Genomic DNA, 27075 nt, shown 5'->3' with positions numbered 1-27075 from the left:
ATGTTAGGTTTCACCAAAATTAGGGGGGGTCTTTCCAGCTCACAGCACTAAGCTGGAGAAAAAAATTAACTGTGGGCATCACCTGGTCTTTTGCAAAATGTGCTCATTCAGGTTCATCTCAAGGCAGTGGTTTAATCCAGTGACTTTTCCATTAGTAAAGCTCACTGAGCAGAGCTACCTGGGCTACAAGACATAGTAACTTCTGTACATAGGAGAAGAAAGAAAAATCTTTTCCTTTCTGAAGGGCTGTAGGTTTCAAAGCTTCATAAAATAGAGACGGTCAGCCAGAGATTTTATCTCAGTATAGTTAATGAAATCTTGGCTCTGTCTCCCAAAGCAAAAAGATCTTGGGCAGCTCAAGGGGCTGAATGTAGGGCTTCCATTTCACAAAGTAAGGCTAAAAAGAACCATTATAATCTAATTGATTTCCTGGGTAATATGGGTTTATCCTTACCCTTTGTTCCTGTCCGTGCCGATAGGTATTAGCAGATGATTCTGATGAAAGCAGTACAAGGTTAAGTGGCATAGTAGTGCATAAAAAAGCTGTGTTGATTTGTAGCCCCCAGATAAATAGCAAAGAAATGGAGCCAAAGCAATAATGACCCTGATAAATTTAATGAGCCTTTCATACCAGGCCCATAAGTAGCGCTTCTCAAGTAGCAGTGGTCAGCAGGTGGAAGGTGCACACATGCACTGTACAGGGAGAGAAATGGTGCCACCTTTTAGTTACAGGATGGAAAATTATGCACATCTATCAGCCCCAAACTATCCCAAGAAGCAGCCATATCACTGACACGGAAGACTTATGGCAAATGTATTTGCAAGGGGAAAAAAACAGGCCAAGTCCTCAAGGATGTGAACATTCTGTATTTGCTAGATCCAGGAGTGAAGCACAAGCCAGAAATCCTTAAGGGGACATGTAAGACGCGCACATGCCTGTCTGCCACTGCCACAGGTATTCTGCTGCAAATTATGGATAGTACGGATTATAAAAAAAATTAATTTCAGTAGTCATTAACAGTTTTTGTTACTGCCAAGGAAACACAGTGCTGCAGGAGACTTTTTCTTCCATCTGTGTCACAGGTACAAAAGCCCAAGTGAGGCAAATCTGAGTTGAAACACATGTTAATGGGGAATCACCATTCATTGCTGGAAAAAGAAGGAAACATCTTTTTCCAAACCCAGTCATGGACCATAATGAAACAAAAGCCTTCAGATCCTTTCTGGCTTTGAGGTAAAAGTCTTTGCCCCCTGCTTTCTCCAAATCATTCTGCACATTGAACTTTGTTTTGCTGAATCTTGTATTCTTCTAGAGGAGCAGATCGCAGCTCATTCACTGGAGACAATATAGACTACTAATGACAGTTTTGGAATAAGAAAATTTGAGATACTGACAAACTTGCAAAAAAAGCAGAACAGTGGAAAACAGTTGTGCTTACTGACTATGCCAGTTCTGGCCCCTAGTGGTTTAAACAGAGAGGCTTGTGTGTATATTTGACATTATCCTTCAGCAAAGGGTGTCCGACTGGCATGGGTTTTTTGCACCACTTAGGGCCCCTCTTCCAGATGGGCTTTGCCGATCTGACGGACCAGCGGGTCAGATACCTGTCAAAACAACACAAACACATTTCAGTTTGAGACTGATCACTGAGGAGAGGTTCCGCCTGAAGCAGGAACAGGCACTGTAGCCTTTGCCTCCCCACATGCCTCTTTATCAAAAGGAATAACCGTGAGCAGAACTCCCTCAATTCAGAAGGGACCACTGGAAAGGAATTTTTGTTTGTTTTGGAACTTCTAAGCTGCACCTCTGTACTGAACCCACTGGCACCTTCTTGACTTCCAGTCTCACAAAACAAATCAGGTGTAGTCTCCAGGCTGCTGGCAAGTTGTCCACCTGTAGCTAAACAACTGGAGTGCCAAATCCCTTCATTGCAACTAAGTCCAAGACTGAATGCATCCAGCCTCTATGGGAGGTGTTATTTCAACAGCTGGCCTCAATAAGGTAAACTAATTACAAAGGCTAAACTCTGTGAGAAATAAAGTCTCTAAAAGGGGATTTGTTTACTTTTGGTGGATAATCGATTATTTCTTCTGCATGGGATGGGTTTCTGGCCTAGTCTTGTATTTTCATATGTCCAAATTTGCTTTAGTGTTCTCTATACAATACTATTGCAGCTTGCTGATGCAGGAAGTCAGAACCCACAGTGTAAGAGGTACTAGAATGGAATTATCATCACAACTACAAATCTCTGTGGAGGTACTAGAATGGAATTATCATCACAACTACAAATCTCTGTGAAGAGCAACGTCTGGCAAATATCCTCTGCTTTTTACCATTTGAAGTTTTAGACTTGGCTTTGCAAACAAGCGGGGGATTTCAGATCCAGAATCAGTTACTGGAAATCCTACCCTGTGGCTGGGTGGCCTGGAGTTTTGTTAGGCTTTAAATCTTTTGCTACCAGTAGAGAGGGGAATAGAGGTCCTTAGAGAAAGAGCAGTCTTTTCAGACAATAAAGATCCAAAGTAAAACCCTAGCATAATCTGCACAAACAATGCTCCAACAAATTAGAATTTGGAACAGACTGATAAACTTTGTCCAGCGATGTTTGCATGCCTCTGTTGAGTAATCCCATGGTCTTAATGTAACCTCAAGCAGTCATCCTCTCCCCAAACAGCTTTGTTACCTTTTATTTGCATCGTGCAAATTTGAGATATTAAGAACTTTGGACAGAGACCACATAAATGCATTTGTTTGAAGGCATTTGGCACATTCCTGAGAACTACAAAGAAAGCTTGCTATGCCAGGCAGCTACAGACTATATAATAGCAGCCCATTTTCCTAGCACTTTTCTTCCTCAGCAATCCCGAACAGCACAAATTGAAAAATGAATCACATTTGGAGGTTCCTGCCACTGAAATGAAGCCAATTCCAAAATGCTTTCCTTTTGCTTTGAGGAGTTCATGATAGTTAAAACACCTAGAAGCAACAGCAGGAGGGATCTGGGAGACGGCATAGAGCAAGATCCAGCTACTTGTTCTCCTATGCGTGCATTAAATTAGTCCCTTTTGACCTTTAATGTTATGCTAGTGCATTAGTGGAATCCCTTACATAACAACATCAGGACAGGAAGTAGGAGAGACTCTCCTGTCTCTAATTTCACATGCAAGGGGACTTCAGAGAGACCAAACACAGGTCCCCAGTTTGGAATCTGGCAAAGAACCATGGCAAGGCAGCTCCTTTGTGAGAAGCTGTAGGGGTATTAGACAGGCACATGGGGCTAGGTCCTTGTTTTCATATTGTCCTTGCTGCAGGGGGAGGTCTGTAGCGCAAGTTTTGGTATCACAAGACTGCACTTACAGCGAAGGAGGAAAAAATCCCAAATTGTTTTAATGCATCAGTGTGCCAAGTGCAGTTCTGGTCACGTGTCCACATGCTTACGGGAAAGTGCTCCCGTGATAATAAATGACCTCACTGGGAGAGAAGTGAATGCATGAATGTGAGATACACATCAACGCTGTGTGCAGGTTTAGACAGACAGTGGCTTTTTAAGAAATCCCTCTGTTTCTGTGTGGGGGCTGGAAGTGCACACCCCAATTCTGCATAGGAAGGAGGATTTAGTAATGGCCTGATTTTAAAGCTTTTGTTATTTCTCTTTTGAGCAGGTCTAATCCAGCCCTCTGGTCCAGGCTTTTGGCTTCCTTTGGGGACTGCAGGCTGGGGCTTTTCATTGTTAGCTGAAACAGACATTTGGAAGCTTTCCCTTCCTGGAGCACATTTGCTTTTAGCGCTTTTAATACTTGCTTTGTCCCAAACTCAAACTTGTCCTATTTTGTTTGCGGCCTCTTTTTTTTTTTTTTTTTTTACCTTGATTCAGCAGTGGCAAAAGCCTGATGCCTGGGAGCAGTCAGAGTTCCTTTTCCTCTTTGACTAACCCCAGGTCCTACTGTTTCACAGATTTTTTTTTTTCCCGAGAGTAAAAACAATCCACAAAACTCACATATGAGAGCTTCAAAGCCCAGCACACAGGACTTCTCTGCAGACTCCGGTGTCCATGTAAGGTAGCATACCCCCTTTTCTAGCCAAGTCACCCAACTTTCCATTGTATCCAACCACATGGTTTGGCTTGGGGAGTTTTTACAATAACCTACAAACACACACCGGCAGATGGTCTGAATTTTCTCAACCAGCTGAGAGTTGTCAGGACAGAGCCTCCATGTGGATGCCAAACGCAGCTGGTCTGCAGTCTCCTAACCTGTTATCTCAGTGTGCAGAGCTCTCTACTCTGGACAAAGGGGGACAGACCTGCCAATCTCGGGGACTAGCAACTCACCTCAGGGCTCTGCTTGCCCCCTTGAGTATGGTAGGATCCTGGGCAACAACCAGAATCCCTAGACTCCAGCTCCACAAATGAGTAGTTTGGATAAAGCGTAATGGGAACCCTGGGGGGATTTCCTTGATGAGAAAAGGCAAGATATAAACAGGATGGAAACAACTGAGGTTAGTCACCTGCAGTCATTGCGATCACCTAAAATCTCTGTGGCACGTGGAAGTCCGTTTCCATGGATTTTATTCAGTGGGCAGGAGGGCCCCAAAGCCTTCCCACTCAGAGGCTGCCACTTAATACCTAGGAGCAGGCACAGGGCTTCCAAGTGCTGGCTAAGGGAAATGACCTACTCCTGGGGCAACTGCAGTCCTGCATGCAGCCCAAGCAAAGGCCATGTTGGTGCAGTTCAAGGCTGAACGTCTGAACCCTCACTGAACTTTTTCGATCTGGCTTTTGTTTGGATTAAGAGCAGAAGGCAGAGGGCTACAGACTGCAGGAAGCACTCGATCAAAGTGCTGGCAAGACTGCCTCCTCCCTGCCACATCCCTTCCCATGACACCTCTTGGCTTTGCTCACCTGCAGCCGCTCTGGCTCTTTGCTTTTGAATTCACATGCTATGCACAGCACAGTTTCCATGCAGATGAGAAAAACCACATGCTGCTGGAGTGAAATGCTGATAGCAGTGAAACCAGATTCTGCTCCCAGGGACGAGAGGTGTCCAGAGAGCCTGAGAACTTTGTAATTCATGAGGAGTTCATATGGAACCTGCCTCTTTCCTAACACATAGCAACTTCTTCAGTTCAGATGATGGAGGAGGGATTGACTTGGATATTATCTGTGCCAAGTTCTGTTCTTCCAGTAGGAAGCTGAAAATGGAGTGGCAGCTGAGCACTCAAAATCAAGTACTCCATCATCTACAGATGACATCCTCTTGCTGACAGAGCCCAGACTTGGGGAACCTGTGACATCCCTTAGTCCTTTTGGAAAGGGAACAACTTCACAGTGTTGTGTTTAACCACTATTTTGAACCTGCCAGAAGAAAATGAGTGCTATATTCACATTAAGAGAGCATCTAGATGCTGGCTTGAACTCAGTGACTGTTCTGGATACAGTGTTAGTCCACACTATCCATGCGACAACCTCCATGCTGGAAAGAAAACTGCTGAGCTATGCAGGTTTCCATTCCTGAAAGCAGGGATAGAAATTTCACTTGCAGCTGTGCTTGACCATTTCCCAAATGGTTCTGGTGTGTGGTGGCCTGTATGCACTTGACTCTGGAATATGAGAACAGTCTGTCACTCTGCACGGTGCTGGTGAAATCCCTGAGAACTTCCTCGGCCTCATGGGCTAGTGAAAATATTTTGTTGCTGCAGCACTTAACTGGAACATGCCAGGCTGGAGCACAAATGGATGCAGAAATAACAGCAGGAAGTTATGAAAGGGAGAATTCAGGCTGAGGATGAGGGAACAATCCTTGGCTGCAAGACAAATTTGCTTGTGGAATCATCCCTTGGAAACAGTGAAAGCCCCAGACTGGGCCAAACATGAGAAAATGAACTGCAGGGAGTAATTCTGCATTGATGGGGGTAAACTTCATCGGTTTTCCATGTCCAAGTTCTGCAGACAAATAATATGGAAGAGAGGGGGAGGACAGTAGACTCAAGAGTTTATGGATGATGTGGGTACTCCCATGGCCGTATTTCTTTAAAAGCACCCATAGCTAGTAAAGCAGTTAAGTGGTAACATTCATGAGCTATCGCTGTCAAAAATAAATCAGGCAGAAAGCAAAAAGGCAAAGAACTGAAGTCCAAGAAGTGAGAAATATCATGGTAAATCTCACCTGGACAGTGTCCCAACTGCAGGCGTAGAAGAGAGAGCTGTGGAGCGTTCCCCAGTTGAATTCTGACCACAAGGTATTCTCATACGTCTCCTACCATCCCCAGGACCACATCATAGCTTGGCTCAAACTGGCATTTCACGTTCATGTTATACCTTCTTCTGCAGTTGCCGATCTCCTCCTGTACGTTACATTACATCCTGGATAGGTGATCCCATACTGTGCTAGACAGCTGGATGACCAAGAACAAGGCGGGATCTGCAGGCCAGTACTTCCCAAAGCATTCTGCTCCTCCTTTTGCATTCCAGTAGTAGAAACAGGATCAGGAGATGGGGTGGGTAGGGGGAGGCCAGCTGCCAAGTGACCCAGTGCAAAGCAGGGAAATTCTTACCTCTCTGCAGAGAAATCTGGGGCACGTAGGAGGGAATGTCCAAAATTCGTACAATGGAGACAATAAAACCACTTCAGAAAATAAAGCAGGGATTCTGCTTTTTGGAAGACATTGTTAAGCACCAGAAGAGCACCTTCTGGAAAGGCAGAGCAGGCAGAGGAGTTCTGGATGATAAATCCACACTTCACATCACCAGATCAATGCCAGGGTAGCACCCCTGACCCTTGTTAAAACCAGACAGTTTGCTGATAGTTCCGTACTGTGGCATGTTACATTTTAATCTCAGCTAGGCTATAGCCAATGCATGTCAGACACTTTGTATTTGAAGCAGGCTCACTTTAAACAGGGTGACATGACATGGGCCAAACATTCTGGCCAAGAGAGCCACAAGTGCAGCCAAGGAAAGGCTGAGGCGCAGCTTTTCTGGTGCTCTCAAAAGTATACATTAACACAGCTCCTCAGCCCTTCTTTATGTACTTCCTTAGCACCTTTGCCCAGGAGCCATACAGCTCCTCCTATGCAGCTGGCCTGTACATCATCTTAGGGGGAAAGAGCAGAGACAAAGCAGTTTTTCATCAGGCTGGTTTGTCCCTCTTTTGGCAGCAGATGAAGCTGCCCTCAAAAATACTGACACAACCTTGGAAGAAGCCTGGCCAAAGGGAGCATCAACCAGAACTTTGCAAGACCGGAGAGAAATGAAACGGATTGCTCATCCAAATGAAGTAATCTGCCAGACTTCTGCCAGACAGGGGTTGCTGCTCTGAGTCTACAGAACATCCACAGAGTCTACATGCAGTAAGTGAATGCTCAGGTCTGTATTATGGTAGAGGTGCTGGGCTCTGACTCCCGCTTCAAGTTACACATCTCCTTCAATCTCAGGTGGTGTGAGTGGAATCAGTGCCTAAGGTTATCTTAGGCTTTCATCTTGGTCCTGTCACTCTAGCAGCTGATGCTGTAGTCTAATGTCAAGAGCTCTACCATCAGCAAAACATTCTTCAGCTCAGTGTAAGATTTTCTGTCCCTAGATGGCAGGAATTCTCATAGAAGTATGTGGGGTAACATCCGGAGTAGACAGTGACTTCTCACAAGTCCCTCCTCTAAAAAAGTGAAAGATTTCTCAATTCAGAGTGAAGAGTTAAACAGATTCCTTACAGGGGGGCAATGAGAGGAATTTCAGGGCAGAAGGGGTGAATACACAAAAGTACAGATAAGACTCTGGAGAGAAATGCTGTCCTTCAGCAGGGCAAAGCTTATTGTCACAGTCTTGAGACAGACTATATGCTTCTACTGTGCTCTATTATCTTCACCTTGCATCTTCCTGTTTTAGGACAGTATAGCAGGAACTGTGTCTTCTGTATGCAAAGCTTTCTTCCACATGCAATGCAAGCTCCTGATGGCAAGAGAGTAAGTGCAGATGAGTGAGGGGGAGAGACAGCAGGAACAGAGGACATGTGACTGGGAATGGACTAAATTCTCAGTATACTGGATACTACTAGCCACCTATGAGAACTATCCATCTCAGTTTGCAGCCCTGATACAAGTTTGTCTCCGTCTCTGTTCACTGGCTTGTTTCCGCATGACTACTTTCTTTTGACCAAGGAGGACCAGACTCCTGCAGAGCCAAGAAAGTGACGCTTCTTTCACCTGTGCAAGCATCAGTGCACAGCAATGGGCAAGCTGCTGTGCCCGGATCCCTGGTTCCTTCACAGATCAGGCTAAAGGTCCCTCAAGCAGCTAGTGGCAATTCAATAGCTCTAGCATCTACAACATGGGCACTTCAGTCTGCTCCTGAAGTATGGCTGGTGAGGGTTATTTTGGAGGGGATGGGGTGCAGAAAAGCGTATTTCAAGACCACACTCAGAGTAGACCCACTGGTGGAGCACGGAAAAAGCCATTACTGCAGGCAGAGCTGGAGAGCACAAGGGCTGGTTAAACTGATGTTAAGGAATGTAGATTACCTGTGTTCCTGTCTTGGAAGAGCTTTAACAAGGGGCCCAAGCATATTATGGGGCATCTCAGTTTCTCCTCATTGGCATTCCCAGGGCTACAACAGTAGTGCAAAAAGGCACTGTTACCTCTCATTTAAGCAGAGAGGTGAAGATGACTAGAGCAGCCACTACACTGATCTCAAGAAGAGCTGAAGCTCAAGGATTTGGAAAATATATCACTTAACTGTGCAATGTACTGCCTGCTATAATAGGCTCTCTGTAGATCCTGTTGATCCCTTCTTGAACTGGCACTTAAAAACCCAGCAGACACAAATGCTTTGAAGGAACAGGCTAAGTTAGGTGTGCAGCCCTGATATTACACCAGACAGCATTAGAGGATGACCTGGTCATGTTCTCATGGCGTTGAACAAGGCAGCTTGTTCCACTCAAAAGTCCCAGCCCAATTCTGCCTGTCCTCTCCTGCCAGCTCACTTGCATCTGGCAGCACCACAGGTTGAGTGCTTCCCAAATTACTACAGACTTACAGAATGCTTTAGAAAGAAGTACAGAGGCAAAGACAAGGTAAGCTTGGACAAGTCATTTATGTGGGAAACTTCTGATAAAAGCTCTGGCTTCATTCCCAAAATAAGTACTGGTTGAATGTCTTCAGCATGTGGGTACCCTTCAGTCTAGGGGAAGGAAGCAATTTGTATCTCCTGCCTTATGTGGTGCCAGCTACTGTTCCAGAGAACAATGTGGGAAGTGCAGGTGGGGGTATGCACAGTCAAAACTCACAGAACCGCAATGGCCAAGATTTCGCAACGCTCCAACACACAGAGCTCTCCCCTTCCAGCAGGCTGAGAAGACAGTATCATGAGGGACCAGGAGAGCACTCCTGAAGTACCCCTGCACTCTATCCTGGCTCTGGGCCTCATTTGTTTAGTTCCAGCCCCACCACCGAAACTTTCAATCCGATTTCTTGATCCCATTCTTGTCTCCACCCAGACCCCAAAGCCTGCCTATTTCAATGCTGTTCCATCTCCTCAGCAACAGCTCTGCTCTCTTTTTCTAAACTCTGCTTCCACCCTTGCTACGTTCCCTTGCTGGGAGAAGAAAAACAAGGGTGGTGTAGGGAGGGACTAGTAATGCAATAGGGAGGGCTTGGATACTAATCTCCAATTTAAATCTCTTAATTTTAGAGGTGTAGCACACCTACTTGCCTGTAGAATGTATCCGGAGGTATCCGTTCTTTGTTCTCACTAAAAGTCTATGGAACAATTTATAAGAGTCAGGGCATTAGATCTGGAGTCCTGGTGTGATTCCAGCAAGATACAGGATTTACCATTTCCTGTCTCAACCTGCTATGCTGGGTTGCTATGTGAATGCTAACTAGATAACGTGCTCCACCCCACAGCTGCTAGATAGCCACAGCTACTAAAGAATCCCAAAGACTTGCAAGACACAGGAAAGAAGTTTTCAGAGTTGAAGTATCTGATGGCTACAAGGCTGCATCAAATGTAGAGTCCTCTGATTTGATCCTCACTGATACCCAGTATGCAGCCTGCCAGCATCCAAGGGACATTTCCAAGAGATTGCCTCAAATCTCCACTGCAGAGAATCAGACCTGAAATGCAGGAGTCTCCAGCCGTCCCCAGCCCTGCAGCCTAAGTTCCCCCAGCAACAGCCCCATGGCCTCTGGTAACCCCACAGCTTGCTAATGCGAGGTTCATAAACCGCTCTGACATCCCCATGGAAACAGAGTGTGAGGTCATAAACAGGGGATTAGCACCTCCGAGCGCCCAGCACAGCGCAGGAGGCAGCCGCAGGCTTTCCCTTCGCCCACCAAAGGCCAGGGGCCATTCAGGCTGGGGAGGGGGAAGAGACCCTGTTGCATAGGAAGGGCAGGTGGAGGGCAAATCACTGACTGGAGGAAACAGGGATGGAGCAGAGCAGAACAGGCTTGTCATGGGCCCCTCCTGGCTGCTCAGCCCCCCACTCACTGCTGGTACCCCTCCTGGGTTCCTGCTGTTGGGGGCCAGGTACCAAAAGGCTAAGAGAGAAGGGACTGCTCAGCTTGGAGAAAAGAAGGCTCAGGGGGGTCTTACCAATGTTTATAAATACCTAAAGGGAGGGTGTAAAGAAGACGGAGCCAGGCTCTTCCCAGTGGTGCCCAGTGACAGGACAAGAGGCAATGGGCACACATTGAAACACAAGAAATGCTGTCTGAATGTAAGAAAACACTGTCTCACTATGAGGGTGGTTCTCTGGAACAAGCTGCCCAGAGAAACTGTGGAAAGTCCATCCTTGGAGATATTCAAAAGCTGACTGGACATAGTCCTGGGTAACCTGCTCTAGGTGACACTGCTTGAGCAGGGGGGTTGGACTAGACAATCTCCAGAGGCCCATTCCAACCTCAGCTAGTCTGGGATGCTGTGACTCCATCTCTGAGGCATCCTCTTGTGTCTGCCCTACTGAGTGTTAGTGATGAGGAGGCGAGTGCAGCTGAGGAAGGGAGGGCAGACTCTAACATGTGTGGCAGTTTTAATCCTGTGTGGATAAATGGTTTGAATGAGATGTGGTTTGTCCTTAAAAGACTGACAAGAGAATATCGTGACAAACCTTCCTTCTCCGAAATGCTATGAGTACTCTTTATGAGCCCTATTGCCTGAGGCATGTTTTACCCAGTTATAAGGAACTGCTTTTCCTCTTCCAATCTATTCCTGAAAAAGACAGATGTGAAAAGACAAGACTATTCACCTGTTGAGATTGGGTTTCTTGGGAATATGCCCTTCAGGAAGTGGAGGCCTGTGGTTTGGCAACAAACCTGAAACAGAAAAAGAAAGGCGTGAGAATATTTTGCAGTGCCTCCTTGCCTCTATAACATCCAGAAGTTACATTACACCTCATAAGCCAGGCAACCTAGGTCCCTACTGGGACAGCACAGCAAAAAAGTACAGTAGAAAGGGTATTTTATCTTTAGTCATTGCTGAACCTGCATCCCAGCCAAAGAGAAGCTAGGAGGTTCTGCTGGATATAGAGGAAATACACACCAAAGACACAGCCCTTGGGCTCATCTAAGAGGCTTTTTGAGAGCACATAGGGCACTGGTGTCCAATCAGATTCCATCGCCAGGATGAAAATCTGATTACTAAAATTCTCAGTCCATTTAACTTGGGTACAACTCAGGTACCAGGCAAAAAGATCAGCACAATACTCTGACTGTGTCAACCTGGGTCCTGCTCCCAGGGTAAAGCAAAAAAGTCTTCACACGGCAGATGGTAGACAGCTGCATGTTATTAATGGGATAGGTCAAGCTTACACTAAATCAAGTAATTTCAGAAGCTGGTATTTAATCATTAGTTACTAGAGACTGATCCACTTCCCAGATCTTTCTGCAACAGTAGACTCATCTACAAGGATAAATGTCTGCTGCCAAGGCAGGAGCCAAGACACATAGATAGCAGAACAAGTAGTCTCTGGTCCATCATCCTGTCCCAGCACTTGGACCATAATGAGTTTGCCGGGTGACTGGACAATGACATCTTACTGAGCTATGCTAATTGGGCGGGAGACCCCTCTCAAGGGGTTCTATGGGTACCCCACCATAAGGGGTTGTCTCAGGAAGAGGCTAGGTACCTGCACGGTGAGCCATCTGCACACAGACAGCAATCTTCTTGTGCTCCTCCAAACAGAGGCCTGTGATCCTTCGTGGCAGCATCCCTCCATCAGAACGGATAAACTGACTCAACAGCAAGACGTCCTGAAGGAGCAAGAGAAGGGCAAAACCATCAGTGCCACAGCTGCTTTAACTGCTGTGATTCTTAGGTGTTGTGCTGACTCTCACACCGTGTACAGAACTCAAAACAAAGCAAAACAAAACAATGATTCCTTGCTATGCATTTTGGCTGCAGCTTCACAACAAGTGGCGTTTGCTTGCTGTCGCTCTGCCTGCCAGCTTAGCTCAGTAAGGTCACTCAGATGGTCTGAGTCTTCCCCTGACTTCACTAGTGTAAACACATGTCGTCAGCTGCAATCCCTGCTAATTCACTGTCGCTTGCTCCAAGATTCTAGCTAAGATAATGTGTCGTACGTACTCAGGCACAATTACACAAGACCTACAGATGGGTAGTGTTTACACAACTTGAAATGCCATCACAGCTGCTATCCTAAAGGTCACAGATATGTTAGATCACCTTTGGCCTCCCTCCTTGTTCCCTCAGAGCAGGATTGTTCTCTGCTATCTACTCCTCAAACTTTTATCCAGTTTCCCATGGTGGAACTTCCCTCATGTCTCTCTGGAGGGGTGGAGAGCAGGGAAATGGTCCAAGATCTTGCACGAAGAAGCTTTTTGTAAGAAAAGAACATGTGCTGATGAGAAAGACCTAATAGGATAAATTGCTCCCTTCAGTCCTTCAACTGTGCGTGCATTAGGTGGGGCTGCTACAGCCATGCTGGATGGAAGGAGCACTCGGAGCATGCCGAGGGTTCGTCTGTGATTCAGTAATCATTTAGATTACACTGCTGTTGATCTTTCCAATTAAGAGCTCTAGAAATGTATAAAGATTCTTGATAAAAACAAAATTAAAGGGATCTCTAGGATCAGATAGTATCACAGGGCTGGGATGACAAATTTTTAAACACAGCAGCAACAGCTGTTGCAGGAGTGTCCCATTAACTGTACACAGTACAACAGCCCAGTATTAAGATACGTGCTCTCCATTTCCACACAAAGGACCAGAGAAGATGTACCCCTCAGGCCAATATAGGCAGGTCCCCTTGACATGCTGACATCAGCATAAGTTGGCCCAAAGGGTCTCTGGAGACTCCTGTGCTTGTTTTTTCCCCATCTGTTAACAGACTTCTTGCTGGTTGAGAGTTTACTTCTCCACCGCTGTTGTAAACGTGTTCATAGTTGAGGTAGCTGGACCACACAGAGGCTGCCTGCAGGCTGGACCTGCCAGCGAGCACCCTGACAGAATGAGAATTCAAACCAGGTATGTCAGCACTTTACACCCCCTGTCTCTAGGGCAACAGGCAAGAACGAAGAGTACTTGTTGCTTTTCACGTTGGGTGACCCTGAATCTCCCTGTTGTTCACAGATTCACAGACCTGCTCCCATCCCCCTATCTTTGCTCTTTTACAAAGAGCTCCCTGGAACATTCCTAGCTTCATTTACTGCCCTTGCAAAAGCAAACAATCACAAGTGGATATAAAATGAATATTCAGAAAATGTAGCTGTCTAGGAATTATACATCCACCCCCACTGCACAAGACCAGCTCAGCTCTGAAGGGGGTGGCTGGAATTCAGTATGGCTTTCTGGTAATGATCGATTCTGACAGATGCTGTCATACAAGTGTTGCAGTCAAAATTTAGAGGTTTTTTGTTTGTTCTGGGTTTTTGTGGTTTGTTTTTATCCTTCCCCCTCCCTGCCTTCAATCTCACCCTCACTAATATCATCATGACACACAATTTCCCTCTTCCCTTATCTAGCTTCCTTTCTGCACTTGTCTACAATGAATGTGTTCAGACTGATTTTCAGATCCAGCTCCTTTGAAAACACAGCAGGTTAGGCAACTTCTCACTGATACAAAATGACTTATCTACCACCATAGAGAGTGATGTTGTATCCAAAGAACAAGAAAAGCACAGCTGAGCAACTAGCAGCAAGCTCCTGAGAGGCCATCTATGGTTAAAATGGAAGCAAAGTGTCCTCAGCTCAGCCAACACATGGCCTTGCCCATGAGAACAGTAACCAGGGGACCAGTTGGTGCCAGCTGCGTTGGTGGAAACTGGACGGAGGGCCAGCCAAACAGTCCAAGGGCACTGACTTTCAGCCACTCCTGAAATGCACTGGATTGGATTCAGGAAACCAGAGCAAGACTCCATCCCCTTTTTTCCACTTCTTTAGCCATCCAGTTCTCCAAATCACCAACAGCTCAATTTGCCATTTAGCACAAACATACCACTTCCCTAAGTGAAAAAGGGCTGTTCAGCTCCAAGTGCCTAGAAAAACTTTCTAGCCTTTTCGACTAGCCTGCTGCATTACTCTGTGGGGAAGAGGAAAAAGGGAGCTGATTGCAAGTTTGAGGCTGTTCCAGTCTTTGCAGCCGTGAAAGCCTAAGGAGGCCGCAGGCTCTTGTGAAGGGTGTGTGTGGTCGAAGTGATTTCTCATATTACCACCACGCCTCATGGAGTCACAGGCTTGTTATCAAGTGTTTCCATGCAAAGAGGGGAGGTGGGAAGCAAAGGGAGATAGTCTTTCTTTTTCTCCCTGTGGAAAAAATCAGGAAAATCCGTTCTCTGTTATCATTTATGACCAACAGTGTCACCAATTGACCAACACCCTTGTGCAGCAGTCATTTCTTAACTGAAATCATCTATGTCCCAGCCGCTGCAGCTCCAAATTACACTCACGCCATTTGGCTTAAAATGCTGCACACTTGACAGAAGGTTTGTCCATTTCTGAAGATCCCCACAGTTAACAGGCCAGGCGCCTCTCCCAGAGTACTTGCACAGATGCATCTTACCACAGGGAGAAAGCAGACAGGTACAGCCAACTTTATGGGGCAGCTGTGGAGGGAAGCGAACAAGTATGTGGAGCAGTCAAAGAAAAAAAAAAAAATATATGTCTGGCAAGTTCTCATGGTGCCGTCATGTTCCATGAAATTCACATTTTGTGCTAGCGGACAGCCAAGCCTGTAACCACGGATTTGCTTTAATCACTGGACAGCTCCCATGAGGCTGGACCCAAATTCCCACCCCTGTAATCTGCAGCATTTGATGAAAACAACTTGGATTGAATTAATCTAGGGCTAATAGGCAAAGCTTGCACTTTGGTTTCCCCTAATTGCTGCCAAAGCAAGATGACATATTTACTGCCCACTCAGACTAATGATGTTTGAAGTGGATAAGGGGGAAAACGAAAAACAAGTTTAGCCTTCACCTCTAAAAGGGCTGGATAAACTTGCTAAACGAAACACTATGTACAGCACGTTCTTATGAATGGATGGCAACCAAAATGCAGAGGCATCTCTGCATTTTAATATCTGCAGACACTTTGAAAAGCAGGATCCTTGACTGCTTACATGCGATTCACTAAAACTTTCATTTACCGCAAGAAGAGTTCTGTCTGTGTAGCCAAATTACTACTGGGCTGTATCAGACAAGTCAGCCAGTCATTATTTCCAGTTATACAAGAGTCTAGTTTTCCCTTTCTCCCTTACTCCTGGGAGCTCTACACCATTCTCCAGGCATTTCATAACAGGATTGGAGGTTTCAATTCAGTTGCATCCTGACAATGACCAAAATAATTTTTTATCTCCAATGGATGTGAAAAAAATCAACTGAGGTCTCAGTTTCAATGCACAGACACACGCAGACCACAAACTATGTGAATTTATACCTTACGCTCTGTTATCCTGAGCATCAGCAAAGGCTAAGGACTGAACTGGCAAAGACAACTGCAGCCTTCCACACCACAGCTGAGGCAGGTTGGAATCATGACCTGCTAGTGCTCACAATGCCTGTTCAGTTGATTAATAACTTTGGAAACATTGGTCCCCCAGTTCTCTGACAGCCAAAGTAACTCATTATGCCACTACTTTAGACTGTGCTCGTTGCACATGACAAAAGGGAAGTCCTGTGAGGTCATATTACTCAGCTCCCTCAGGGGCTAATTCAACACTTCCCTTTTCATAGTGCCTCATTCAGTCCAATTACAAGCGTCCCAAGCAAAAAAGCCCGCACTTTCCCTTCTGTGCAACTGACTGATCTCAGCTTATCAATCTCAAAGAAACCACTGTGATCCATCTATTCTGATCTCTTACCAAGCACGGATTATAGGTTATGCTATATGAACTAGGCTGTATCTTTAACAAAAATAGCTATTCTCAATTTACAGACTTTTAGGACAATTAACCACCAGTGAGTAAATTGTGCCACTGTTTAATTACTCACACAGTTAAATGCCTGCACTTTATTATTTAAGCATTTCAAGATTCTGCTACTCATCACTGCTGCAGCAAAGAAAAATAGCAGAGAGCACTTTTGTGCAGAAAAGGGAGATTTTATTCACCTTAACATTTAAAAACCTGAAAATCCATGACTGGTACAAAGCATTTAAACATATAAGGGACTTATTCAAGCAGAAGTGGTCTACTCCAGAAGTGAAAATTCTCCTAGTTCTCTGAAATTTCTCCTAGTTCTCATCAGCCCCACAGAGGAATGCTTCTAAATACCGAGGTAAGAACCTTCTACAGTTCTGAATACCAGTTCACACTGCCCTTTTTAGCTTTTTGTCCAGGTTCTCCTCTGCTCTACAGCAGGAGTACTGGATATATATACACCAGATGCACATGCATTCAAAAACTACACGACAGCCAGGATGGACATGTTCCTAGTTTGTCTCTCAGGACCACAATTTCTTAGGAACAATCTTAGCAATGACTCTCAAGACTCTGGCTGCAGGATCCCTCCTCATATTTGGTTTTCTCTTGCCTCCATACTGAACAGCAGAAGTCAGGATCCAAGAATCAAACTGAACTGAAGTGTGGAAGAAAACTCGTAATCTTAGTTCACTCTACAAACACACCTAAGACTCATGCTTTACATTGTCTGTTGGGACCAACAGCTTAATTCTAATCCTGAAACTCAGGCTCTACAGCATCACATTGTCTGAAACTGCTTCTTTGGTTCTTGATAGCACTGTTATCTCTACGTGCAACAGGGTCTTCTATCACAGACAATAGTAAAAAGTCAGTCTGCATATTAATTTCCAAGATTTAATCCACTCCCATGGCTCATTTCATCCCTGAGCATCAGTTTATAGTTTCTCTGGAGTTGTTAATGTGTGACTCATGGAATGCTTTCTGGAAATCTGTAGAACTACCCAGTTTAATTATGCTGTTGACTCCTTGCATTTAAAAGTCACATAAAACTATATTAACCTTAAGAAAGCATTTTCCAGTGTGATTGGTCTGTTTTGATCACAACACAATTCAGCAACTGTGAAGAAGGAAAGAGTCGCAAGAAATCGCTGCATTCAAAGATGCACAACACAAAACAAACATAATCTGTTTTTGTAGTACTTTCCATACTTTAATGATATTTGCCATTTCTCCTAATTTATTATCATCTGCAAATTCATTGTATTTTTACCTTTCCCACATTGTTGGGAAACCAGACCAGAGAACACTAAATACTTCCCCAACTTATTTCACTGTTTAATATTGCATCCAGCCCGAGTCAGAATCACTGACAACACTCAGATCCTAGACAACTTAATTTCTGCAACACAGGCTTTGAAGGATACTAAACTGATATTTCATTTACATCTCACATCTGTTGTTTCACCTGCCTGGAGTAATTGCAAGTATTTTGTCTGGCACTATTTCTGTACTCATGTTCTTCATAATTCATGAGTCATAATTAGTCCTATCCAACAAGTTATTTGTTTTTACTCCTAGTTGATACCATTTTACTTGGAATTTGCAACATTTGATTTACCAGGTGGTAATCATCAGCATCATCCTCCTTCCTCTGTCAACTACTTAGTATTTCACCTGCTATTTTCAAACCATTTGGCAATTCCTTAAGATTTTTTTCACACTTTAAAAAAGTCCCGCAAGTGAAATAATACATTTGTTAGCTAATTCCCTTAAGATCTTGCGGTTACATGCAATCCAGGCCTGCTGGTCTGTACCTAATTCAATGCTTAAGTTATTTCTGTACCTGTTTTTTCCTGTTGTTTTACATTTCCAAGATTGCCATTACTATCTAGATATTAAAACATAATTTTTCTTTTGTGTGTGCACACTAGGACTGCATGCGAGCAGCTTGGTCATTCTGCAGCCAATGTGGCTTTCAGTCCCCTTCTCCTCTCATTAATGGACTTTCTTTCTCACAAAGATTTCTTTTCCTCCAGATGCATTTGTATCTCTCTTGCCCTAATCCTACTGACATTAACTTATTCTGAGTTTTCTGGTGCCTTATCTTAGTAACAGCATGTTCCTGTCTGGTTTTCTTCTTTTCTAATTCCAGTACTGGGTTTTTAGCTTGCAAGGGGGCACTTAGTCCTTTTGTAAACTCTGTGTTTGAATGACCTCTTGTAAAGTTACATTCTCCATCTTCTATCTCACACTTCTTATTCTAAAGTGTTCTTGACTGTTGTGCTTTTGTTTTAAAGCATTACAGGATTTCCCTCCCATCTTCTACATTTAGTGTTAGTAATCCTCTCATTAGTTAATAAACTTCTCATTAGCATTTCCTGCAAAAAGCTTGAATCAAACCTATTTTTTCTGTTGCAAGGGATGTACACACATAGGCTCTCCTTCATACCCATCAAGGGTTTTAAAAGTTATATAGAACAGTTACTACCTTAGTGGTCATTGACCCAATGAGAAATTGTAGTGCTTGAAGACATATAATTGATCTAGTCAAGTCTTTCGGCGTCTCTCGAGTTAGAACAGGCCTGAATCAGTTGACTAAATGCTTCATTCCAGTTTGATTCTCCTGGAAGTGCAATGCTGAAAGGCAGCTGGGCACAAAACAGATATATGGCCTTCTCAGATCAGATGGCCATGTGTATAATTCCAAACCTATTTGATATGAGCTCATCCTTCTTTTTCCCAGGAACACCATCAGCCAAGGCAAACAATTACTATGTAGGAAGCTCTTGTTACATCCAAGAGAAGCAGAGATGGAGTTAGCTATCTTTACTACACCCAGCAAAAGAGGAGAGGGGCAGGTTGTGCAGTATGTGGATCTGAGAGCACTATTTATCTAGTTATGAGGATGGGGGAACTCTCCTTCATTAAACTTACCACATAATCGTACTTATGCTTCAGGTTCCAGCGACAGATGGGACACTGGCCAGAGGGGTTTGGAGGAGTTGGTGTTTCAGCATCCTCTATTATTCTCCCTTCAATCTAGGAAACAATTCAAAGGATACAATGATCAGGCATAGTTTAGACCTCTACCTGCACCTGTGACTCGAGGAATACTTTTCCTCAAGACCACAACATGTTGACCAGTATTGCGCAGATGCAAAGGGAACAGTATCTGCATTATTCAACTCGCTTATATAGAGATATACCAAGCACTTTGGATATACACAGACTATGGGGAAAAGAGCAAATCCAAGGGCATAGAGAACCATTTGGTAAATTCTTGTAGATGTTTTACTAAATGTAAACTAGTTCACAGTCAGTGTGAAGTTCTCATATTCACCTGAATTCCATTTATTGCAGTACTCCTTTGAACTACCATGCCTTGAAATTGTAATGGCCCTTTAGCCAAAAGCTTTAAAACACATTTTTTCTGGGAATATGAGAATGTCACAGAATAGCAGATGCACATTGTGGATAAAAACATGCAGGGGCTTGCTAGATTATAAATCACCAACAGGGAAAATTCTGAGCAAAAGTTAAATTTAAGAAAGGACTGTTAGGAGATGTCTGTGGGTTTGTGTTTTTTTGGGGGTGTTTTTTTGTTTGGTTTTTTTTAATACACCAATATTTTATCCAGTTTAATTCCCTGAACAATTCCTTTAGGAGATCATTTTATAGTCTTTTCTATATCACTACAAAGTGGTGACATCTAACACTCAAGTTTTCACAAAAGTAACATGCAAAGAGATGTAGAAGGTGTGTGTGGGAAGACTCTCTCAAGTGAGAAATTTGTTTTCTAAATGTAGATATTTTAGGAATATGAGGTCTATCTACATGTGTGCTTGTCTTTTTTTGAGGACTTATGAATAGAAGCAAGAGCTATCTCAAATTGCAGCAGAATGGACAGAAAAGACAATAAAACTAAGCCATTTTTTGCTCAAAAATATTTTGGAAGTTTCCTCTGGTCAAATTAAGATTAAAACCAGGTTTTGAACACCAACTGACAGCCTCAAATAGCGCAAGCACCAGAGAGTTTAAAAAGCAGCCCTGGGTGGAATGCAATGTTACTTTTAAGAAAAAAGCTGACTGATTTAGACTGAACCATCAGGTTCTGTGCCTGAAAACCTGGCAAGAGAAAAGCATGACATTTTCTGTAAGCGTGCATGGGACACTGGCATCCAGCTGAACTGTCAGAGCTATTTTATACCATGGATTTGTGTCTTTCTTGTCTAGTGATGGCAAAATGGAAACAGATAAGTTATTTGTAGTTCAAGCACCTCAGTACCTCAAAGAGAGAAAATATTGTCAATTTTTAAGTAAGATTCCTCCCCCCACAAGTAGAACAGCCAGTTTTACAGAAACAAAAAAGTAACTATGAATATAAAATATCGACCAGTATTTAATTTTCTATTCATTGGTAAAGTTATTTTCTGGGAAGCTGGTGTATCTGGTCTTGATTCTTGCCAGTCTGGCTTCAGACTGTACTTTGACTGTAATTCCATCTTGGAAATGAATAAAGATTCAGAATGCTATGTCAACATCAATTTTTCTTGAGATAAATCTCGGTGTACAGTTTTTGGCAATTATTCCCCAACTACTGAGGACTTTCATAGTTAACCCATTCAGTTATTATTCTTCTGTTAGAGAACCAGGAGAGAATATAGAGGCTCTACATTCTCAGTATGCTGATGAAATCCAGATTTCTTCGGGATTCATTCATCTGGTTCATGTCAAACACTTCCTTCAATACTGATAAAAGCAAGGACACACAGAAAGATGAGCACAGAAAGATGGATTCAGAAAAGACTGACGTAGAGTTGGTAGGATAAATGGAGTGACCAGAGGATATACTGAGAAACATATTAGCCCTTTGGTTGGTCAATTTACACCTTTGTTACAAGATTTTCCTCATCTAGGGGCACTGATGGATCCTAGATTGATGCTAGGATATTATACAGCAGAAATATCCAAATCTCCCTTATGCTTCTACAATGAGCCAGGAAGAATTATTTTTCTAAAGGGCTCTACTACTGCAACGCATACCTTTTTTACTTCAAGCCTCAGTTAATGTATTGGGACTTTGCGATTATAATTTACATCCCCTGTGAAACTAACTGAGTGCCAAATACAGCAATCCACTGTGAGTGTTGTGTTGCTGTGCACACTCCCCCCTTGTTTTGGTTAAACCAACTTCAGGGCATGCTTACAAGCCTTCCCTTCAGGTCTCTGGGCAAAGATTAGTAGTCTGGCACTCAAAGAGAAGAAAAAGAGACTTTCCATCACACCTACTGTCACACCTTTAACTTATTTTTCTTGACCGTCTTAGAGATCTTGCTAACTGCCATATTCTATTTGATACCATATATCTAAAATATAAGTAACCTGCTCCATTCAGGTTTCAAATATGACAATGTCCACTTATACAAATATGACAAGAAGGAAACTCAGACTTTCAAAGGTATGAACAACTGGGTTTTGTCTGTTTCATCAGCAAGCAAGAAAGTCTGTCCCCTCCTTATTATTTATGTATATATGTCTTAGCATTTAGATGCACTGTCTTCTAGCTATTCCCAAATAATTCCCGCTCCACTCTCCTCATCTTATTTACACATTTCAAAATATCTGTGCTACCTGTCTCCAGCAAAGGCATAGATTGCTACTAGCATATGTAATGTGAGCAGAATAATGCAATCTCCTTCACCCCGCCCGGTAATTTCAGTGCTTCTTCTAAAACATGATAATTCTCTTGATAAAGTGCAACAGATCAGACGGTGTTAATTAAGTAAAATTCTAATTCAACTGCTTTGGTCTTTTCCTTTCTGTCTTAAACTGTAGCTGAGAAAATGCTCTTTATCAGTTACTTCAGAACTTCTGTTTTATTTTCAGGAGCAGTTTTCCTTTAGTATTTAAGGTCTTCCTTTGACGATACCCCTTTCACTGAAAATTTTTTCTTACCAAATGCATTACAAGATGCAAGCTTTGTATCACCTGCAGTCACTATGGCACACACAGTGATTATCAAACACAACACAGATCAAAGACAAGCGATGTGTGTGGCATGCAGGCAGTACAGAGCCATCCTACGATGCCACATTGCGTTGCTGGCCCAGAGTGAAGTGACAAAGCCACCAGGGAAACCTCCTTTGTGCCTGCCCAGACTCAAGACGATGCCAAGTGTCACTGCTTTAAGAAACAAACCCATTTGAAGAACTGCCTCTTGTGTTTTGGGCCCTGAATGCCTCTGGTCAGGGCTCCCAACTTTACCAGGAGTGCAGTGAGGGGTCTGGCGCTCATGGGTGGCTCTGACTGAAGCCACCCATCACCAGCAACAGGGAGGCAATCCTGACCTTCAGCACCCAAACCCTCCATCGCTTACCTGCACTTGCAACGCACTCCTACCTTGGTTTTGCCTTCACACCCTGAGATGTCTTTCAGGCAGAAAAGCGACTCTTCTGCCTTTTTTTTTTTTCTTGAGGGGGGCCGGGGGGCTCACACACACCCCCACACACCACCTACCCAGGAGGCTAAAGGAGGGAGAAGCGACAGGAAGGGCAGCTACTGAAGAAAAGGGGTGCAGGGACTTACTGTGGTCGTGTTGCCTTCAGTCACCTCCACGACTGCAAAAAAAAGGAGACGGGAGGACAAAATGAGACTCATTCAGCCTAAAAGAAACAGTATTTGGGGGGGGGGAGAGGGTGAAATGCAGCGAACGCAGCCGTCTCTCCCGACCGCGGTGAGGCAACGGGGCGCCGGGCAGCCCGGGGCCGCCCCCGGACTCACCCTCCCGGAGGGTTCGGGCCGGCGGTGAGACCCAACCGTTTCCGAAGAGCCCGGTGAACAACCGCCTCAACCCCCCGCGCAGCAGGCTAGGCGCCGCCATCTTGCCGTCGCTGGCGCTGCCGTCACTCCCGCTTCCGCCGGCGGGAAGGCGGGCTCTGCCGGCGCCATTTTGGTGCGCGTCTTTCCGCCGCCTCTGTTACCTGAGGGGAAGGCGGAAACGGGCGGCTGTTATTCCCGTGCCCAGCATCTTCCCCTGGGGTGGTGTTCCTTATTTTTTCGTTTGTTTTAAGGTTTTTTGTTGTTGGTGGTTTTGGGGTTTGGGTTTTTTGGGTTCTTTTTTTGAGCTTGTATCAGCTTGGGATGGAGGTGAATCTAGAGGTAGTGCTGACTTTGTGTTATGAAGGCCTGAGCTACACTCTGCCCACAGCTGCTGAGTCTCCCCTGGCTCTCCAGTGAGAGGAAGAGCAAGGGGTGGTTTATCTTAAACTATGTGGTGGAGAGGCTCCTCTGTTTGCATGGGCTCCAGGGTGACTCCTGCATTGGGGTGTTTCAGGCCAGCTGTGGGGTGCAGGGAAGGGGATTATTTCAAATCTGCCGGTTTCACATCTGTATCTGCCAGGGATGCTGAGGTCATGGCATGTTCCTGCACTGGCTCATGTAATTTGGCAGGTGAAGATTTGAAGTGGCATGTTGCCAGGCTGTAAACTTCCTCTTGTAACCAGTCGGTCCAGTTTAGATGCTTTCCATTTTTGTTTTAATATCACTTGCCTTTGGCAGGTCTCGGGCAGCTTGTAGGCTTCCCCAAGTGCTTGTTTGCTTTGTCATTTCAACTCTTTAAAAAAATCCAGGAAGCAAAACTAACGGAGTGAGAGAAAAGCCCTTGGAAGTCATGTGCATTGATGGACATTCATGCCATTCTATTCCATCAGTGATCAACAGCGCTCGTGCAAGATGTTCTGTACATTTTTCTGAGCTTCTACCTAAAATATGGTATAAAATATAAATTGTGAGAGAAACGTAAAATGTAATGTAAAATAAAATTTGATCTTCCTGTCTCAGGAGGTATTCCACCTCTGTGCTCGTGTGTTACACGTGGTTCTTGTTACAGTCCAGTTTGCAAATGTCTTTCCATGGCAGCCCTAAGCACTCCGGGACTTTCCGAAAAAGTGGGAATAAAGGCAGGGCTTCTGTCCAGATTCTTGTGCTCTATGCGAAGCAATGAAAACAGGGCCATCCCAGTTACTCAGAACAAATTGAGTAAGAATGCTTGCCGGAAGAGATCTCTTCCTCTCTCGCTGCATTATGCTATATAATGATTTCTAGAAGCAGGCTGATCTTTAGCTTGTCTAAAACCTTAAACGTAAGAGCCAAACAAAATATTTACTGCCATCCAGTCTGGGGATAACTTCCTTATGAGGAGAAGGAACATTGCTAGGCACAGTGGCATAGTGATGTCACATTTTTATGAGGTTTTTTTTTTTTTTCTTTATATAGAGAGTTTTATCCTAGTGGAAGGAGTTTGGCTGCAACAACCTAAAAGGAGAGTTTATTCAATGGCTTAATTTAAATGCAATTTCTTCTGCTGGCTTCCTTGCCTCTTGTGATGGGGAAGACTAAAGGGGTGGCTCTCTTCATGGGATAGAAACGAACAGTTGGTAAGCACAGTGCTGGCTCACCATGGTAAAGATATGTAGACAAAGAGTTAGGGCCTGTTCAAGAGTTTCTCCATGTCGTAGGACTTTTGATGCAGATACTTAGGCAGCGCTGTGGCTTTTGGTTGGACAGAAAGAGGCCAGCAACATAGTGATAGTTCAGATACAGTAAGTACTCCGCTTGCTTGCCTCACCTTCAAATGCTGTCTCTAAAGGAATTTAAGTGACACATAATGTAACGCAAAGAAGGAAAATAGTTACTTTGTTAAAAACCTGCAGTCTCTGGGTTGAGCGAATTGCCTCTTGTCCCGAGATGTTTTCTTGTCTTCTGAGTATTTTCTACAACTGTTAGCAATGCAGACCATCGAGTCCCAAGGAGACAAACAAAGCATGTGCCAATTTGAGTTGAAGCCCATCATCTCTTTCCAAGTTTGGAAATTGGTCATATTTCTGATTTCTTGCAGATAATTTTTGAATCTGTTTATTTCATCAAGCCCTTGTATTCAGGGGAAAAGAAAAATAGCCCTGAATACTGTGTTCGTGTACACAAGAGAGAAATGAAAGTGATTTTCTTTCTGTAAGTCAGTTCAGCCATGGTCTGTGATTTGTCAGCACTGCGGAGGGTTGTCCAGTTTAGATAGAACTGGACGTTTCCAAGGAACGGAACGGGATGTCACCAGCCGTTGAAGAATGACTCCTTTGCCTTTTGAATTAAAATCAAACCTGCGCTCCCAAGTGTGGATCTGGTCAGGAGCAAGAAAGTATCGTATTTTAGATGAGAAACTTATGTCCTAGTTGCTTATGGCCTCCAGAGATTTTATGGGACTGTTCTCAGAGAAACGGTATTCCCTTGTTTGAACTGCTTTGGGATTAGACATTGTAGATGTTCTGTAACGTTCCGTTTTTCTTTTCCTACTAATTTGTGTTCTGTTCTTGTCTGAAAAATGGAATGTGTTTTGCTATTTTTCTTATTTCCTATAAAGTATTACTATTTTCTGCTTCCAACTACAAAGAAACTTTTCCGGTCCTTTGGGCCTTTCTGGTCCTTTGGGCACAGCCATTGGATGTGAATGGATGACATGTATGTCTGCTCCAGAGCCTTACCCGTGCAAATAACTTAACGAAGGCTGAGGCTGTTCCAACCAAACATGATTAAAAGTCATAGAAATCGAGATGGAAAAAGCTATTAGGTCACGTAGTTCCCACACGCACCCCCTGGACCAGTACAGGTTTGTTTCCAATGGTACATTTTTGGTGCTTTCCAGAAGGGGTCAGTGCAGGTCAGTGTTCACTTTGCATCCAGCAGCCCGCCTCCCTTCCCCCGTCTTGAAAAATTAGGAAACCTGAATCTGGTGACGAGTAGGTTGCAAAATGTCTAGAATTTATATTATGGCTTGTAATTTGATGTTGGGTGATCAAAAGCAGAAGAAATGTGTTCAGGTCCAACAACTGATCATCCAAGATTTTAAATGAGGAAATTTAGTGAGCTCTTCAAAGTGACTCATTAGCTATGTACGTATATTAAATGCTACAGATCCTGAGAACTGTTCTGGGGATGCTCAGTTGTAGCGAGAAAGACACAGATTCACGGGTTTATCCTGTTGGGTAGTCCATGCTTAGAAAGAGCATATTACAATAATATTTTATAGTTACATAAAAAAATGTCTGGATAATTCAAATGAGATATCTGATTGTAAAAAAAGTGACAAAAAACCCTCTTAAGTCTGAATAAGGGAAGAGAGTAACAATCATGTTGCACCAAAAATGCAGTTCACCCTACTCAACCACTGCGATACAGAAACCTTTCTGAAGGTTGCCCAGCGTCACGAGTCTGTTAGGGCATGGAGGCTCCTGCAGGGTTCATCTCCTCAGGGTTCATCATCTGATGTGAATCAGGTGTCCTGGTCAAGAGTGACCACACGCTCACCAGCAGGAAGGGCCTGCCCATTTCCACACAGCAACAGCTTACCCCAAATGCCTGTGTCCGTGAAGAAGTGAGAACCAGCTTCTGAAACAGACTTTAGAGGGTGGAGGGGAATGATATTGGGACAGAAATTAATAATTCAAAGTGTGTAGGGGGATGAAAAGGTGGCTGGAGGTGGTAAGAAGGAAATGCTGCAAAGAGAGCAGGAAGAGATGGCACTCTCGTAGAAGAATGAGCGACTCACTTGAAAATAACTTGTTTATATTTTTAAGGTTTTCTTATTTTCCCAGTGGATATGGTTATTTTTCAAAGTAAAATAACCAAGTAATAATTTCATTATGTTTCCTTCCA

The 27075-nt window shown here is 44.0% G+C and overlaps 1 protein-coding gene across 2 annotated transcripts; it reads right to left on the bottom strand.

Moving 5' to 3' along the window:
• Positions 1-847: 847 nt before the first annotated feature.
• On the bottom strand, positions 848-23248 carry MRPS18A (mitochondrial ribosomal protein S18A). 2 transcript variants are annotated; one of them, XM_050893643.1, is made up of 6 exons: positions 23149-23248; positions 22954-22985; positions 19303-19407; positions 12118-12241; positions 11239-11305; positions 848-1605 (listed from the first exon to the last, which is right to left on the bottom strand). In XM_050893643.1, the coding sequence occupies exons 1-6, from the start codon at positions 23246-23248 to the stop codon at positions 1461-1463; spliced, it is 573 nt and encodes a 190-aa protein (XP_050749600.1). In that variant the 3' UTR covers positions 848-1460. The 2 variants fall into 2 exon arrangements, with proteins under 2 accessions (XP_050749600.1, XP_050749601.1); XM_050893644.1 differs by having other exon boundaries at positions 22954-23030; positions 23149-23161.
• Between the last annotated feature and the right edge of the window lie 3827 nt (positions 23249-27075).

Source organism: Gymnogyps californianus, chromosome 3 (genome assembly GCF_018139145.2).
Source record: "Gymnogyps californianus isolate 813 chromosome 3, ASM1813914v2, whole genome shotgun sequence".
Taxonomy (NCBI): Eukaryota; Metazoa; Chordata; class Aves; order Accipitriformes; family Cathartidae; genus Gymnogyps; species Gymnogyps californianus.
This window is presented reverse-complemented; position numbering and strand designations above follow the sequence as displayed.

Coding starts and splice junctions, on each gene's coding strand:
- MRPS18A (XM_050893643.1), bottom strand. CDS start 23,248: ATGGCGGCGCCTAGCCTGCTGCGCGGGGGGTTGAGGCGGTTGTTCACC. Junction 19,408..22,953: donor CTGAAGGCAACACGACCACA/GTAAGTCCCTGC, acceptor ATTGTTTCCTAG/ATTGAAGGGAGAATAATAGA. Junction 12,242..19,302: donor AGCATAAGTACGATTATGTG/GTAAGTTTAATG, acceptor TTGCTCCTTCAG/GACGTCTTGCTGTTGAGTCA.